Source organism: Cydia splendana, chromosome 18, assembly GCF_910591565.1.
Source record: "Cydia splendana chromosome 18, ilCydSple1.2, whole genome shotgun sequence".
NCBI lineage: Eukaryota > Metazoa > Arthropoda > Insecta > Lepidoptera > Tortricidae > Cydia > Cydia splendana.
The window spans coordinates 8,267,574-8,285,015 of record NC_085977.1 but is presented as its reverse complement, the minus strand read 5'-3'; the positions used below and the strand labels follow the sequence as shown (position 1 = coordinate 8,285,015).

Below are 17,442 nucleotides of genomic sequence, written 5' to 3'. Positions count from 1 at the left end.
CTGTCCCAGTCTCTTTTAGTAATTGTTGGATTATGTATATTCATAGGTACAGTCAAAGAATTAAATTTCCTACCCATTTTGTACTTTGTCATAGTGATAATAGTATGAGGTCTCTAGCGACAAGGTACAGTCAATTGTAAAAATATGGATGTAGCAAACTTACTCAAAAATATGTCCCATAGTTCTTAATCCGCTGACATAAGAGCTATGGGACATATTTTTGAGATGATTTGTGGACCCATATTTTTACACTTGACTGTACGAAATGGGTCGGATATTAAAATCTTTGACTGTACGTTAACAGTTATTATTAGTATTGTGTCTGCCTCATTGTGTATCATTATTTTTATTTATTTTATTATTTGATATTTTTTACCTTTATTGTAATAAAGACATTAAAGAAATAATGATTGTCATTTTAACATTGTTGGGGTGATTAACGTGTTTTCTACGAAGACCTAAAAACGCGCTATATCTTTAGTTAAGTCACGTTAAGTATACTCATGCGCCATCGAGGCACTAAAAAAAACAAACGTCAGTTTATATTAAATTCATTGTTTTGTGGACAATCGTGATCCGCTTAGTATTCGGATGCGGTCGATCCGTGGAATGCGTCACACACCACTGCTATTATGCCTATTATGTATTCCAGTCGCACCGACCGCCAGCGAGACGAACGACCAAATATTTTAATATAAGGGCGCACTTCGATTACGAAGAGATCTGGAGGTCACCACTACTCTGGCTTGTCTGATCATTCAACTCGCCTACGTCAGCTTAGGAATACTCGAGCAGACAAGGCGGGGCACCGCCGACGACAAAAAGACCACGACCGAGATCTAATCTCGACGAAACTGGTTCCTCATGCGACTTACCTTGCACCCGTTTGCAGCTTTACGGTCATGACTCATGATAAATCGCTATTATAAAATAGTTGCTTGAGGACAATTGCATAATAAGACAACATTACTGGTACAAATTAATAAACAAAATAAAAAACAGCGGTGCAGCTAGTAGTTAGCCGCTCTTAACTAATAGAATGGTTGGTTGCCGTTGCTGCAATGAATTGAGAAAGAAAAAGCTTTAAATTGTTGCACATATATGTAGATGTAGGACTACCTACTCAGACTAATGTCTGCGGTCTAAAGTTGACAAGCCGATAATAACGTCGTCGTCGAACGTCGGAAAGGGACAAACGATTAATTATTATCGGCTTGTCAACTTTAGTAGACGTTTATGAATAAGGGGGTAAGTGTCTTCTTCTTTTCTCTGCCCTTATCCCACGTTATGTGGGGTCGGCACAACATGTTTTTCTCTTCCATTCTCCTCTGTCTTTCATCACCTCAGCACTCACTCCTTTCTTTCTCATATCCTCTCTCACACAATCCATCCATCGTTTTTTGGGTCTACCATCCGCTCTCCGTCCATCAACATTCTTCCCTAACATTATTTTGCCTTACTATATGGCATTCATCCCTCCTCATTACACGGTCTAAGTGTGCATGTAAGAAACATATGTTATTTATTTTGCTAACCAAATGAGAGTTTCCGAGTCTCGCTCTCGAGCAGTGACACTGGTTTTCATGAGATCCTGTTTGAAAGTTTTTCTAGCCAGTTGTTGGAATCCTGCGTTGGGTCAGAAATAAGATAGGTAAGTTAGATAAAATAACCTACCTCTTAGTATTTATTTATAGCTTGGTCTTTAGTATCTTTACCTACGCTCTGATTGCCAGGTTGTAGAATAATTTAAATAATAACACAAGCAGTAAGTACGAGCGGTTTTATTAAACAACTTGTCTTCCATTTATTAAAATAATTATTGCATTCTATTTAAAGCATGAACAATGAACATGGCTTAGTCTTTTTTGTTTGAGATGCTTGAGCTTTTCTATGCAATATTTCGTGTATATTTTCTACTCCGCATAGATGTATCTGAGTCTAACTCAACAGAATTTAAAACTATTTATTCTGTAACGATTTAAATACTTATGTACTTAAACCATAAACCTCTCATCATAAGCGACTAAATTATAGGTACACATTACGTTACGATTCTGTCTATGCCCAAATATGGCCAAGAATCATCAATTGGACTCAGTTGTTGCGAAACTTCTAAGTCGATTTTTTTTATTTTAAGTAGAAGAAAACATTTCCAATAGGTACACTAATTGGCTATTTTAGCGGGTACTTCAAAACACGCGACATCTTTACCGTGCGATTGCAGAGCCCAGTGCACCCGTACTTCTATGTTTGGATAAAAGCTTTCAATGGGGAACGAGTCCTTGTAGACGTAGGTGGTGTCGGCAGCCAGAGGGCAGGAGGCCTTCTCCCCGGCCTCCGTCTCCAGCTTGTCGCACACAGATTTGCCGTCCACACCGACGAATGGCAGCGGCACTCCGAACACCTCCGCTTGCACGTGGTTCTTCAGATCTTTAATTTCCTTATCTAGAAATAAAACTTCCTGTTAGTTTACATATCGTTATATTATACATTCGTTCTATTGTCGAGAGCTACGTGCTCAGGGTTTTTATTTTATAATCTTTTACTCAGACAAACGTAAACGACACCTTTTCCTGGTCTGCGGTTAACGGTTAGTACCTAATAAGTACCTACTGTACGAGGATCTATAGAATTCATAATAAGCAGGCTGAAGTGGTTACCCTTAGTACCTACATCTACATTCCGTTGTCGATGCCGGATAGTTCTGAACTGACTATAACCAATAGTCGAAGAGGAAATCTTTTCATGAATTACCTAAGCAAAGTAACACCCATCGCACACAGCTCCGCCTCCGCCCCGTATAGTAATCAAGTAAGGGTCTCCCCTGATATATCGACGCGCATTCGGCAAAAGCCGATAGGAAAAAGCTTTATGTCCACGCAATAAGAGCGAAAAAGTCGTCGTTCGGCTCGGCTCGCATCGGCCGGCGCCTGCCGACGCGTCGACGGCTTTTTCGCTCTTATTGCGTGGTCATACAGCTTTTTCCTATCGGCTTTTGCCGAATGCGCGTCGATATATCAGGGGAGACCCTTATGGTCTTGGAAAGTTGACTAAGGAACTCTCGCATGCATCAATAGCTGCCTGCCCCGGGTACACGGAAGGTAATATGTATTGTATATACCACCTAAATGGCCCGAGAAATCTTCCAATGTTTTAAGCCTTGGAAATACTGCAATGCGTCTCCGGACTCTCATCCGGACAGCCAACACATCAAGCGCCAGTAAGAGTCTGATTAGGCACACGTTATGAAAGCGTCTTAGCCATAATACAACCCCATCTGGCAGAAGACTAATTATTGCAGAAGCGGAGGCCAATGGGAAGACATGGAAGTCATGGATCCAACTTAAACACGAAGTCAATATTCATCCGATGTATACGACCTCTGCCTCTGCGCCTTTTGGAGGACAAAGAATATAGTCAAGTAGGTCGCCTACCGGTTTTAAATTTAAAAGTGACGTGTTCCCTGGTGTTCTTCTTGAGCTTGCATGGCAGCTTCTTGCACGGCATCAGAACGACGTCGCTCCTGAGGGTCTCAACGGTCCGCCCACCTGCAAAACAATGGGTATATCTATAGTAGGGCCACTATCACCCTCAAACAATTCTATGATACCTACTTATAAGCGCGTTTAAAAATATGTAGAGTCTGTGCGGAAAGAGAAGACTCGTGGATAGGAATTTAGGAATGTATGAGGCCCAATATATTCCACGGAGGAATACATTCCACGACTCTACTATTGCCGAACAAAGTCTACCTACTCGTACTTAGATATTTTTAAATGGGCTTGTGTCGTAGAATTATTTAGTAGGTATCATCGAATTACTTACCGAAATAAAAATATCAATAGGTAGGTAAATATACTTTAAATTCTTCTTACCCACTTATTTCAGGACGTATTTTATAGATATTACTTAAAAAACCTATGATACAATCCTTGATGCCTACTACATGGATTTTACCTTGGTATTTCAATGACAAACAGAGAGATGTAAACATACTTTTGAAGATAGTTAAACATTTGACGCAACTATGCCTATTTACTCCTAGCCATCTCCTAGCAAGTAGGTATGTATGTTGGTCTAAGATCCCACGTATATGGTCGACCTTCACCAATCTGTCTGACGGATGAAACTATGAAAATATGAAAGAAAATATGTTCCAGAACATAAATAAATAGGGTTGCCTAAAGAAATATGCTCAAGGCTATTTTTAATAAATTTTTGAAAAAAAATTTTTTCGCCAAATTTCACCGATTTGTCTGACGAACGAAATAAGTTTCAATGGAAAGTATACAACTTGTACAACATAAATCATCTAGGTTGCCTATCTTTTTCCGGTCACTATTATGTGGTTGCCGTGTTTAAAGAGGTGATTTTATATCGATAATTGCACTCATCTGTCTGACGCTTGAATTATATATCAAAATGATGGTAATTTTATTGCAAATACAGTGGTATAGGGTTGCCTGCAAAAACCCGGTCACAAATAAGGGTTGCCAGGCTTTTAATTAAAATAAGAAGGGAAGACTTTTAGCGATAACTCATAAACGGCTTAACTGATCAAGTTTGTTTTAATGTTATTTGATTAAGTTTTTTAAGCACTATTTGCATGATTTTTTTCATATTTTTTTGACAGATGGTTCAAAAGTTAGAAGGAAAAGCCTTGTTTTTTTCTTTCTAAACGATTATTTCCGAAATGATTCACTTTATCAAGAAATGTTGTTTAAAGACCCCTGTTTATTTTGAAAGGCCTATCCAACGACACCCCACACTATGAGGTTGAAACGATAAAAAAATTGTCACACACATTTTGTTTCTTTCAAAGCGATTATTTCCGAAAATATTCACTTTATCAAAAAATGTTCTTCTAAAACCCCTATTCATTTTGAAAGACCTTTCCAACAACATCCCACATCATAGGGTTGACACGAAAAAATAATCCTCACATACATTTTGTTTCTTTCGAGGCGATTATTTCCTAAATTATTCACTTTATCAAAAAATGTTCTTCAAAAAAACATTTTGGGGTGTCGTTGGATAGGCCTTTCAAAATAAACAGGGGTCTTTAAACAACATTTCTTGATAAAGTGAATCATTTCGGAAATAATCGTTTAGAAAGAAAAAAAACAAGGTTTTTCCTTCTAACTTTTGAACCATCTGTCAAAAAAATATGAAAAAAATCATGAAAATAGTGCTTAAAAAACTCAATCAAATAAAATTAAAACAAACTTGATCAGTTAAGCCGTTTGTGAGTTACCGCTAAAAGTCTTCCCTTCTTATTTTAATTAAAAGCCTGGCAACCCTTATTTGTGACCGGATTTTCGCAGGCAACCCTATACCATTGTATTTGCAATAAAATTACCATCATTTTGATGTATAATTCAAGCGTCAGACAGATGAGTGCAATTATCGATATAAAATCACCTCTTTAAACACGGCAACCACATAATAGTGACCGGAAAAAGATAGGCAACCTAGATGATTTATGTTGTACAAGTTGTATACTTTCCATTGAAACTTATTTCGTTCGCCAGACAAATGGGTGAAATTTGCAGATTTTTTTTTTTTCAAAAATTTATTATAAATAGCCTTGACCATATTTCTTTAGGCAACCCTATTTATTTATGTTCTGGAACATATTTTCTTTCATATTTTCATAGTTTCATCCGTCAGACAGATTGGTGAAAGTCGACCATATGTGGGATCTCCTACTATGTGTACGCGAGTTCCTTCTTAACTACCTTTAGTTATTAGAATCTTCATCTATTTATGCATAAGTATGGTTTTTGTTACAGAATTTTAAATATTAAACGTTAACTACGTGTTGTTCGTTAGGGGGCATCCATTAATTACATCACACGTTTAGGGGGAGGGAGGGGGTCAAGAAAATGTGACATGTTGTGACAAGGGGGAGGGGGGAGTCACAAACTTGTGACGTCACTTTAACTTCATCAGTAACGAAAACTATTTTATTCGCTGTACGGTTAAAAAACAACTTATTGGAACGACGTTTTTATTCGTTTAATTTTCTGTCCCAATCAGTTTTGGTTTATAAAATTACTATAGGTATTTCTTTTGTGAAAAATATTTTGATAAAATATTAAATCAATATTTGCCGATATCGTTGAAAAAATGTGACGTCACACCAGGGGGGAGGGGGTCTGCCAAATGTGACCAAGTGTGACAAGGAGGGGGGAGGGGTCAAAAAACCTAGAAATTCGTGTGATGTAATTAATGGATGACCCCTTACCTAGGTGGGCACTGCATGTCACTTTTGGGTTGTGTTGGATAGGTAGATATTATTGCGTATCATCTCTTTTTGTTACCTGATTTGTACGCGTTTTTTTTATTCGATTGTTCATTTATTTCGATGTCATTCTATTGAAGGTTATTTATAAATAAAAAAAATATATATTATATTCGGTATAATTACATTAGTATTTATGTTAGTTAGATATTATACTTGTGCGGGTTTCACAAGTAAAATATCTAACGAAATATCTACGTATACCTACTATAGCGTCAAAAATGTCATTTGGAAAAGTAAACTTTTCTAGCTGACTGTACTTATTGAGTTTTAAAGCCGTAACACACTATCGCACCGCACCGCGACCTTGATGCGTCGCATCGATAAGTGAGAGCGAGAAACAGATATCTCTTTCTCGCTCTCACTTATGGGTACGACGCATCAAGCTCGCGGTGCGGTGCGATAGTCTGTTACGGCCTTTACCACCGCTTGTTTCCACCACTAGACCAGCTACGGACGTCAATTTTATTGCCCCCTTGTGGACAATTAAATCGTAGACAGATATATTAGGAGTCCCGCGATTAGAATCCAAGTGTCGTTAGGTATATAGGTAATAAAGTAAATACCTAATATAATAATTTAACTTTTCATAAGACACCATTGCTGGTAATTACCTAAGGTTTACGAGTAATGTAGCTTAAAAACAAAATCATGCGAGGTGCTCAAGTGGTACATAAGTACTATATTTTACATAGCCTACATATTATATTTTACAAAAGTTGTAGTTTCGAATTATAACAAGTAACTTAATTGATAAAGGGATAAAATAGGTACCTATATTGAACACTTAAACACGGTAATTAAATTGATACATAATGTACCTAGGGCATGAATAGGTTTACATCGTTAAGGCTCCTTAAGTCGTCTCACTTTTTGTTGGAAAAACAGAGTAACCTCGGGACTGGTTTCTGTGAGCGATCTGTACATACAGGCCACATATTAGCCACAAGCAAATATTTGAGCAAAAAGCATTGATCATCAGTATCATCACCGACATTATAGGTGTGAGCCGTCAATGCGGACATTGCGGACGGTCTCGCGATGTAGGTCTTACCTATCGCGTGCTATCGCGTCAAAATAAACTACGGCGCGATTCGGGAAATGAATTAGAGCTTCACTAGATATGAAATAGTAAAGATATGTGACGTTCCACGGCAAAAGGTACCTTATGGCGGCTCGCGCTTACTTCGCATAGCGATATATACAATTCTATTACAATAATTAACTACAAACCTAGTCTAATGCAGAGCTAATTATTTTTTATTTAGGCATATTAGAGTCAGGGACGAGATGCGTTAAGGGCGCTCTTTGTGCATTTTGGACGTTACCGGAGTTAGTAATTATTATAATTAGTTTAGTAACTAGAGGAACGGCCGACACGGTTGGCCGCCATTGTTTTGTTGATAATCACTTTATTCCCGCGATTGTGCAGCCTTCTAATCACAATTAATGTAAGAATCTTAGCTGGTCATCGTAGATGTTCGCATATTCTCTATTATACGTCATTATACCAGTTTAACGACTAGTATTCTTTGTAGTTTATATGTAACTTGACATGGCACTTATACCTACTCGGCTTGGGACATACTTTGTCGGCTAAAGCTGGAAACAAATTATCGGACGCGGCTGACGGACGCGGCTCACAGCCGCGACTTATAGGTATCTAGAGAACTTAACTGTGCAAACTATCGGAGGTAAGCCGTGAACGTAACCTTGTGCTGACCTTGAGCCTTCGGACATCGTCAGAAATCTGGCGCGCTGAATGTTCCTGTCAGCCGCAAGCCACGTCCCGAACACTGTGTGCACACTTTTATGTCGCGCCCGTCAGCCGCGTCCGATAATTTGTTTCCAGCTTTAGAGTGCACTGCACCAGTGCACCACGGCGGGGTATTTCGATTTCTTTTGTTACCTATTGTGATAGTTAATTCTTCCGTGATAAATTTAGTATTTTTTTTTGTAATGGGGATTAAAGTGACTTTTGGTTAATTTTCCGTTATCCTTAAGATCAACAAAGAAAGGAAATAAAAGTTGAAATGAAACTGCCAAGTAATTACCTACTTACTGTGAACCAATAAAGATTAAGGTCGTGTTGTGTCACAAGTCACAATAAGTAAGAAAAGGAAATAGGGCAGGATTAAGTAAATTAAAATCTGGCAATTAGTCTACTAGTCGTTGGTACCCACTACCCACCCACATCAGTCATATTCATATCTTACGTTAACGATTGTTGAGATTTAAAATTGCCGCATAAATGTACATACTCTAAATTAATTACTGAATTGATCGCTAGATGTCTCTTTTTAAAATGCAAACTAGCTAACGGTATGTTTTCTAAAAACAATGGAGTCAAACAGTTTCCATGGTCAAGTCAGTAACCAAAAGTAAAGTGACAGTGATACAGTGAAGTATAGTAGTAAAAGTAACAGTGCTTAGTGATAGGAAAGTGAACTTTAAAGTGCAGTGTTTAAATGCGGATTTACAACAGCCAGGTGCGAACATTTGGTCCTATTCGAGTCGGATCAGGCTGTGACGCGAGTGATAGTGCAGTGCAAAGTGGACTCTATCGGATTGCACTAAGGACTATAATTGAGTAAGATCGTTCCGTTTATTTGGACTTGTAGAATTTCGCGAAGTGTACTTTGAACTTGTAAAATTTTCCGCGATATTTGGGACTTAGAATATTTCGTAGTGTTCTGAACATAGTCTAATTTTCGAGTATCCGAGACTTAGAAAATTTTCATAGAATTTAGAACATAGAAAAATTCTGTGATTAAAAGACTTTGAATATTTTTCACTAACTTGTGTCTTAGAAGTTTGGAACTTAGAAAATTCTTGGAATTTGGACTCAGTCAAAATGGAAGCCTTATTCGTAGTACAAGCGGATAACTTACATCTTCTTCAGAAAACGGCTACAAACTTCAAGAAGTGTCCCAAGGCGAGACTTACCAAGTCATACTTGCAAGTCAGAGTGGAGAATTTAGACAAACTTTGGGAAGTTTTTCAAAACACTCACCGAGAGATAGTGAAGATAGCGACAACAGAACAACGAAATAGTCACGAATATTTTACGCAAGAGATATACGACAATGGAGAAGAGTTGTATATAGATACCAAAGCGGAGATACTTGCGAAATTAGAAGGAGAGCAAACGAGTCATACATCAGGAACGGAGAAGCAATCCATCAGACCACAGAGCCAGGAAGTGAAGCTACCTAAGATTAATATACCACAGTTCAATGGAAATTACAATGATTGGGGGACTTTCAAGGATCTCTACACATCTCTCATTCATAATCAGAGTTCATTGAGCCCAGTGCAGAAATTGCACTATTTGAAGAGTAGTCTTAGTGGCGAAGCTGAACAACTGCTGAAGCACATTCAAATTACTGAGAAAAATTATGAAGTAGCATGGAATACCTTACACAATAGATACAATAACAAGAGGATTATGGTTAACTCAATTTTGAATAGATTTTTGGGTCAAAAGAAACTGAGCGTTGAATCTGCCAAAGGTGTCAAAGAATTGCTGGATATTTCTACAGAATGTCTGAATAGCTTGAAGAACAATGACATTAGTATCGATAACTGGGATCCAATCATAATACATCTATTGGTGCACAAGTTAGATACGGAGTCACACAAGCACTGGGAAGAGGATCTGAAGACATTATCTGTGGAAGACTTGCCGACATTGGAACAATTCAGCAAATTTTTGGAGGGAAGATTTAGAGTTTTGGAGATGGTTCAAACTGCGCACCCAAAAGAGAAGCCTCAAGTTAGAGCCAAGACGTTCCATGCAACTGCTACGCCTAGCAGTACCACAGACTCCAACCATCAATGCGGTTTCTGTAACGAAGATCATTTTATCTACAACTGCAAGGAGTTTGCTAAATTGGATCCCGAGCAACGATCCAAGGAGGTTCAAACAAGGAGTCTTTGTTTCAACTGTCTACGGCCTGGACATAGCGTGAGATTTTGCAAGCGTAATACTTCATGCCTGCGTTGTAAGAGAAAGCATCACACACTATTGCACGTTACGAAACCTAACACTGTATCACTCGAAGAAAAACCAGAGAAAGAAAACAAAGAGCAAGCTACACCAACAATCAACATAGTATCTCACTGTGCCTCTCAGAGACGGGTTACTCTTTTAGCTACAGCACTAGTGAATATTATGACAAACAGAGGAGCACAAGTAGTTCGAGCACTCATAGATCCATGTTCGGAAGAGTCATTTATATCAGAGGAGACAGTCAACAAACTACAACTCAAACGAACAAGGGTGGAGGGTCAAGTGACAGGTGTTGCGAAGATGTCGACTCCAATCAAGCACGCGGCGGAGATACAAATTGTGTCGAGAATTAACGAGAGCTACAAGCTAAACTGCACCGCCTACGTGTCAAAAAAAGTTACTGACATAATGCCTGTTACGAAGATCGATAAAGAACAATGGTCTCAACTACATGGCTTGGAGTTAGCTGATCCTACATACTACAATCCTGGAGAGATAGATTTGTTACTTGGTGTGCATGTCTATACAGACATTTTAATGAGTGGAGTCATCAAGGGCAAACCAGGATCATCGATAGTGCAACAGACGTTATTCGGATGGATAATTTCGGGCGGAGCACCCGCTGAAGAGCACGGGAAGAGTGGAAGAATTGTTAGCATGCATTTGAGTGTGAGTCTAGACAACATGCTGCAAAGATTTTGGGAATCGGAGACGCTAGATAATGAGAGCAAAGACACTCTGACACCTCTAGAGAAAAGAGCTGAAGAGATTTATGAGAAAACACTAGCGAGAGATGAGGATGGAAGATTCATTGTTGGACTACCATTCGTACGAGATACACCGATTGTTCCCGAAAATTCCCGTTCAATTGCTGTCAAAAGATTTGAATGTCTAGAGAGGAAGTTAGCACACAACAGCAAATTGAAAACTGAGTACGATAACGTGATTAAAGAGTACCTTACCTTGAAACACATGGAACCGGTAGGCAAGCCTGAGAAAGATGAGAAAACAGTCTACCTTCCACATCATGCTGTGGTTCGCGAGGATCGGGAGACCACGAAAGTGAGAGTAGTTTTTGACGCATCCTGTAAAGGATCTAATGGAGTATCTCTCAATGATGAACTACTGGTTGGACCGACTCTGCTAGAAGAGCTAAGAGATGTCATCATGAGATGGAGACAAAACAAGATATGTTTTGTGGCAGACATCGTAAAGATGTATCGACAGATCAAGGTTCGAGAAGCAGACACTGACTATCAGAGAATTTTGTACAGATTTGATCCAAAAGAAGAGATTCAAGATTTCAGAATGCTAACCGTAACATTTGGCACAGCATCAGCACCATATTTGGCAATAAGGACACTAAAACAGCTGGCCAAAGAAGAGAAAGACGCATTCCCTAGAGCATCTGAAATTATAGACAGAGACTTTTACATGGACGATGTACTTACAGGATTCGATGATGTGAAGTCAGCATTAGAAGCACACGAAGAGCTGAACAAAGTAATGAGCAAATGTGGATTTGAGTTACAAAAGTGGGCTTCTAACAGCAGAGAATTTATGTCGGCCATACAACCTGAAAAGAGAGAGAGTTCAAACACTGTAGACATGAGTAGAAAGAGCCAAATAAAGACACTAGGAATAATTTGGAATATTGATGAAGACAAACTCAAAGTTACACAAAAAGAGATAAATACTGAGAGTGCTAAACCTGTTACAAAGAGAAATGTACTCGGACAGATCGCTTCACTTTTCGATCCGTTGGGTTGGTTAGCACCAGCAATCATGAAGGCAAAGATGTTCATGCAGAAGCTATGGTTGGAAAAGCTAGATTGGGATGAGGAACTACCCACAGATCTAAAAGAAGAATGGATCCAGTACCAAGAAGACTTACCCGCGTTATCAGCGATACAGATTGATCGTTGGACTGGTTCTAGTAAAAATTCAGCGATCGAGTTACATGGATTTTCTGACGCATGCCAGACAGGATATGCAGCAGTCGTGTACCTTCGAGTTGTACCCAAAGATGGGTCACTATGTCAAGTGTCTTTAATTACTGCAAAAACCAAAGTTGCACCAGTTGTTAAACCATTGTCTTTGCCACGACTTGAACTATGCGGAGCATCGCTACTTAGCAAACTCATGAAACACGTGATGAGAGTTCTAAATATCGAGTTGCAACAAATCTATGCGTGGGTAGACTCCAAAGTGGTTTTAGCCTGGATAAAAGGAGATCCTAACAGATGGACACCCTATGTCAAGAATAGAGTGATTGACATAAGGAGCAATTTAGACACACACTGGTTATATGTCAATACCAAGGATAACCCAGCAGATCCAGCTTCCAGAGGTCTGTCACCCAGCAAGCTGAAACAAAATCAGTTATGGTTCAATGGTCCGGAATTCTTACATGAACCTGAATTCACCATACCCGTCGACTCCATACCTGAAACAGAATTAGAGAAACGCTTGTTAGTAAAATGTAAGACAACAACCATAGAAACAGACTCTGAAAAGCTTACCTTACTGAAGAAATACTCGTCACTGCAAAAACTTCTGGACGTGATTTCGTATTGTAGAAGATGGCTGAAGATCCTGAAAAGAGAAAAGAATATTAGTAAACATATAACCTGTGAAGAAAAAGATGAAGCACTTACCTTGTGTTTAAAGATGTCCCAAGAGATAGAATTTCCTGAAGAGATTGATCACCTGAAAAGTGGAAAAACTATTAAGAAAAGCAGTCGTCTACTGCGATTCACACCTTATCTGGATGATAAAGGTCTTTTGAGATTAGGAGGAAGACTGAAACACGCAGAGTTGAGTATGGATCAAAAGCATCCTATTATTATAACTAAAAACAACGTATTGTTACCTGTTTTGTTGGAAGATTCTCACAAAAACACTCTTCATGGAGGGCCGCATCTCATGACACCATATTTGAGAAGCAAATACTGGATTATTAAAGGAGGTTCTTCAATAAGGCAGTTTTACAAGAAGTGTATAACGTGTGCAAGATACAATGCGAAAACAAATACTCAGTTGATGGGAAACTTACCGGTAGTTCGAGTGAAGCCTTCCCGCCCTTTCCTTATCAGCGGTGTTGACTTTGCCGGTCCCATCACATGCAGAATGAGTAAAGGTCGAGGAGCTAAGACATACAAGGCATATATTGCTTTATTTGTGTGTATGTCTACCAAAGCCATACATTTGGAACTAGTCAGCGATATGACCACAGAAGCGTTTATCGCTGCTTTCAAAAGATTTGTGTCTAGGCGTGGTCATTGCAAGGAACTCTGGAGTGATCATGGTACAACATTCGTTGCAGCTGAAAAAGAACTATTGAAGATGTGGCAACAAGGTCGCAACGAAATCCCAGAAGACTTACTCAAAAGTTTAGACGACAGAGGAACTCGTTGGAGATATATTCCCCCTGGAGCACCAAACTTTGGAGGACTATGGGAGGCCGGTGTAAAATCGACGAAATATCATCTGAAAAGAATAATGCAAGACGCAACCCTGACGTTCGAAGAATTTTATACGGTCCTTTCGCAAGTTGAAGCGTGTCTTAACTCACGTCCATTGGCTCCATTAGGCGATGATTTAGATTATTTGACACCTGGACATTTTCTGGTCGGCGAACCCTTGATTTGCTTACCAGATCGCAGTAATGAGCAGAGTAACATATCCAGCTTATCGAGATGGCAGTTGACCCAACGAATGCTACGAGATTTTTGGGTTAAATGGCAAAGCGAATACCTTTCTCGTTTGCAATTGCGTCCAAAATGGAATACACCTAAGAAGGATTTAGAAATTGGAGAACTGGTATTGATCAAAGATGGAAGATTTCCACCAGCTAATTGGAGAGTAGGTAGAGTACTTAAGAAGTACCCTGGCACTGATGGATTGACTCGTATGTATGATATTCGCACAGCTTTCGGGATCACACAACGGCCGATTACCAAGCTGTGTCGACTTCCTAACTAGTAATCAAGGAATACTTCCTTGGCGGCGGAGGATGTTGAGATTTAAAATTGCCGCATAAATGTACATACTCTAAATTAATTACTGAATTGATCGCTAGATGTCTCTTTTTAAAATGCAAACTAGCTAACGGTATGTTTTCTAAAAACAATGGAGTCAAACAGTTTCCATGGTCAAGTCAGTAACCAAAAGTAAAGTGACAGTGATACAGTGAAGTATAGTAGTAAAAGTAACAGTGCTTAGTGATAGGAAAGTGAACTTTAAAGTGCAGTGTTTAAATGCGGATTTACAACAGCCAGGTGCGAACAACGATTTAAAACGAAAACAGCCTAATACTTATTTCCTAAAATGTTTTTTAATAACCAAATATTAATGGTTAGGATAAAATACCTAGAGATTTTTTTGTAATCTTATAGTAGGCATACTTAAGTATAGCTGATTTAGCTGTCTTTACGTAATATAATAAACAACATAATAAAAGATTTTCTCCCTTTATTACTCTAGGTACGTCAACGTTTGACACCTTTCACGACCAAGTGTGAGAAAAATTATCTTCAATTGTGTTGAGTGTTTACAAATCATACCTAACCATTGCACGTGTAGAACTAGCGTGCTGCCTAGGTACAGTACCTACCTAAGTACCTACCTATAGTTCGTTTTTTTTAGCATTAGAAAGAACTTGAAAGAAGGTAAGCGATCTTTACATGTCTTTTATTTGAAAAACGCTTTTTAAAAATCAATAACTATTACTTATGAAAGCAGAAGAATATAAATGATCGTATTAGATTCATAATTGTTACATATTTGCCGTGACTTATTTTTAAAATGTGTTATTCAATTAAAATACACATCAAGATTGTTTACCTTATTTCTAATGCTAAAAAAAACGAACTAGGTATACATTAGCTACAACGAACTTTCAGTTTGTTGCGTGCTGCCAAATCAATATTTTAAAGTTTTAAACATTGACATGACGATATTTTGGTATCGTCTTGGGTCGTCCCATTCGTTTTTCGTCAAGTTCTTAAATTAGTCCTATTCTGCTTTCGTCACGCATTCTACATTGAAAGCCACCGACGATTGTGACGAATGTAGAATGAGTGACGAAAGCAGAATAGGACTAATTTAAGAACTTGACGAAAAACTAATGGTACGACCCAAGACGATACCGATATTTTATTTAATTGTGATGTTGTATACCTATACATATTTATATTTATTTAATTGTGATGTTGTATACCTATACATACCTATATATATGTACCTTCAGGGGTCCCTTTGTTTCCCATAAAGTTTTAAGTCATAATGTATTGTCATATTATCGTTAGTCATAAAACTGAAACAGTTAACTTTTCAGGATTTTCGTAAGGTTATTCTATAGATAGGTTAGGTTAGGTTAGGTTAGGTTTGTTTTATGGCAATCCTGAAAAGTTACGCGTTTCTGAGAAAAACCAATTATGACTAACGAAAATTCGGACAAACAATACATTATGACTTAAAACTATTTGGGAAACAATAGAGACCCGTATCTTTATTAATAGGTATGTATTAAATATGTGTACCTATAATATGTATATATTATTATCAGTGATCGTTAATTTTCCAGCAATTTTGGTGCAGCATTGTTGGTTGAAAGCATCTGTATGCCCTACTCTAGGTGGAATAGATAATTAGTGTTAATAACAGTAATATTAACCTTAACCAATCCTCTCCCTAGACTACATGCAGCCATAGCATAATAAAATTGAGACCAATTTATTGGCAGAGTAAAGGATGACTCACGTTAGACCGGGCCGTATCCGGGCCGGAGCTTCCGGCGCATCGCTTTCTATGGAAAGCATCACGTGATCACCTGTCATGTCATAGAAAAGTAAGCCCCGGAAGCTCCGGCCCGGACACGGCCCGGTCTAACGTGAGTCATCCTTAAGTATGCAGCAATCCTCGCATCATGATGCTTCCTTCCAAGTCAATTTACATTTACAAAAATAAACTTGCAAAAACAACAAAAAAAGACCTAAGCACCTAAGCTACGTGCTTAAAGCATCCCAAACATCGATAATTCCTGAAGTGAATCGTACCTTTTTTAGTAGCAACATAACAGAGTTTAACATCAAAGTCGAAAGTATTAATTTAAGACCCATTTCGTACCTTGTCAGATTGACAATCAATATGAAAGTCGCATAGAGACCTCATACTATGGTCACTGTGATAAAGTACAAAATGGCTCATAAACTCATAAATTAAAACTTTCGACTGTACCTACCTATGCATAATTGTAAACAAACATATCAGTATTGTGAGGGTATGAGTATGACTAGAATAGGCCGAAAGTTTCCTCTGCCATTTTGAATTTCCATAGGTATTAATCTTATTAGATAATAGCTTAAATAGTTTACCTGTGTTTATCATACCTATTTAGATACCCAAATTCTATTTTATTAAATTGATGTACAAAATCAGTTACATTGGGTAGTAGATTGGCTAATCAGATAGTCACATTACTCTACACTTTACTAAATTTGTGCTATCACGTCTGTGCTAACTACTAACGTGATGTTTACCATTTGACTCCTTTGAATCAATAAACCGTTACGCTTACTAAGTTTTTTTTACTATAATTGTCCAATTATCTAAGTGTTAGGTATGACTAGTTTCACTGGTGTCTTATGCAGTGAACTTTAGACTATATAAGTGCATGAATTCTGCGAACGCAATCGGAGACGAAAGCAGGTCGTGTTCTTAATGGCTTATGTAAAGACTTACCTGGACATTGGTCGACGTCTGTGGCGGCGGCGAGAGCCAAGCACGACAGCACGACCACACTCAGCGCAACCATTGTGGCAACTAACCATGTTACCGCAATGACCCATTCAAGTGACCGGTTGCCTACGTTTGCGCATCTCAGAAAAAATAAAAGATTTACGACGTTGCACTTTTTGTGTATTTCGATCTCACGCACAACTGTACACTTGCATATATAATATAACATTACACGTGTACCGAAATGCGGTTTCCGTGTTTGAGTGGCAGATACATCTCGGATGTACATATAATTGTCAGATAGTTTTTATACATTTCATACTATTGAAACACATTGTTTTAGTAAATATCGACTTAATTCTGTGTTCAGGTAATAAAAACGAAA

At 38.3% G+C, this 17,442-nt stretch overlaps 1 protein-coding gene across 1 annotated transcript; it reads right to left on the bottom strand.

Annotated features, from left to right (window-relative positions):
• Positions 1-1,764: 1,764 nt before the first annotated feature.
• On the bottom strand, positions 1,765-17,213 carry LOC134799549 (NPC intracellular cholesterol transporter 2 homolog a). The gene is made up of 3 exons (XM_063771982.1): positions 17,061-17,213; positions 3,435-3,548; positions 1,765-2,445 (listed from the first exon to the last, which is right to left on the bottom strand). Exons 1-3 carry the CDS (start codon positions 17,131-17,133, stop codon positions 2,165-2,167), a joined length of 468 nt encoding a protein of 155 aa, XP_063628052.1. The 5' UTR covers positions 17,134-17,213; the 3' UTR covers positions 1,765-2,164.
• Between the last annotated feature and the right edge of the window lie 229 nt (positions 17,214-17,442).

Excerpts from the sequence above, each read along its gene's own strand:
- LOC134799549 (XM_063771982.1), bottom strand. The coding sequence starts at position 17,133 with ATGGTTGCGCTGAGTGTGGTCGTGCTGTCGTGCTTGGCTCTCGCCGCC. Across the intron at positions 3,549-17,060 it reads AGACGTCGACCAATGTCCAG|GTGGGCGGACCGTTGAGACC; the intron begins GTAAGTCTTTAC and ends ATTGTTTTGCAG. Across the intron at positions 2,446-3,434 it reads CACTTTTAAATTTAAAACCG|ATAAGGAAATTAAAGATCTG; the intron begins GTAGGCGACCTA and ends TTTTATTTCTAG.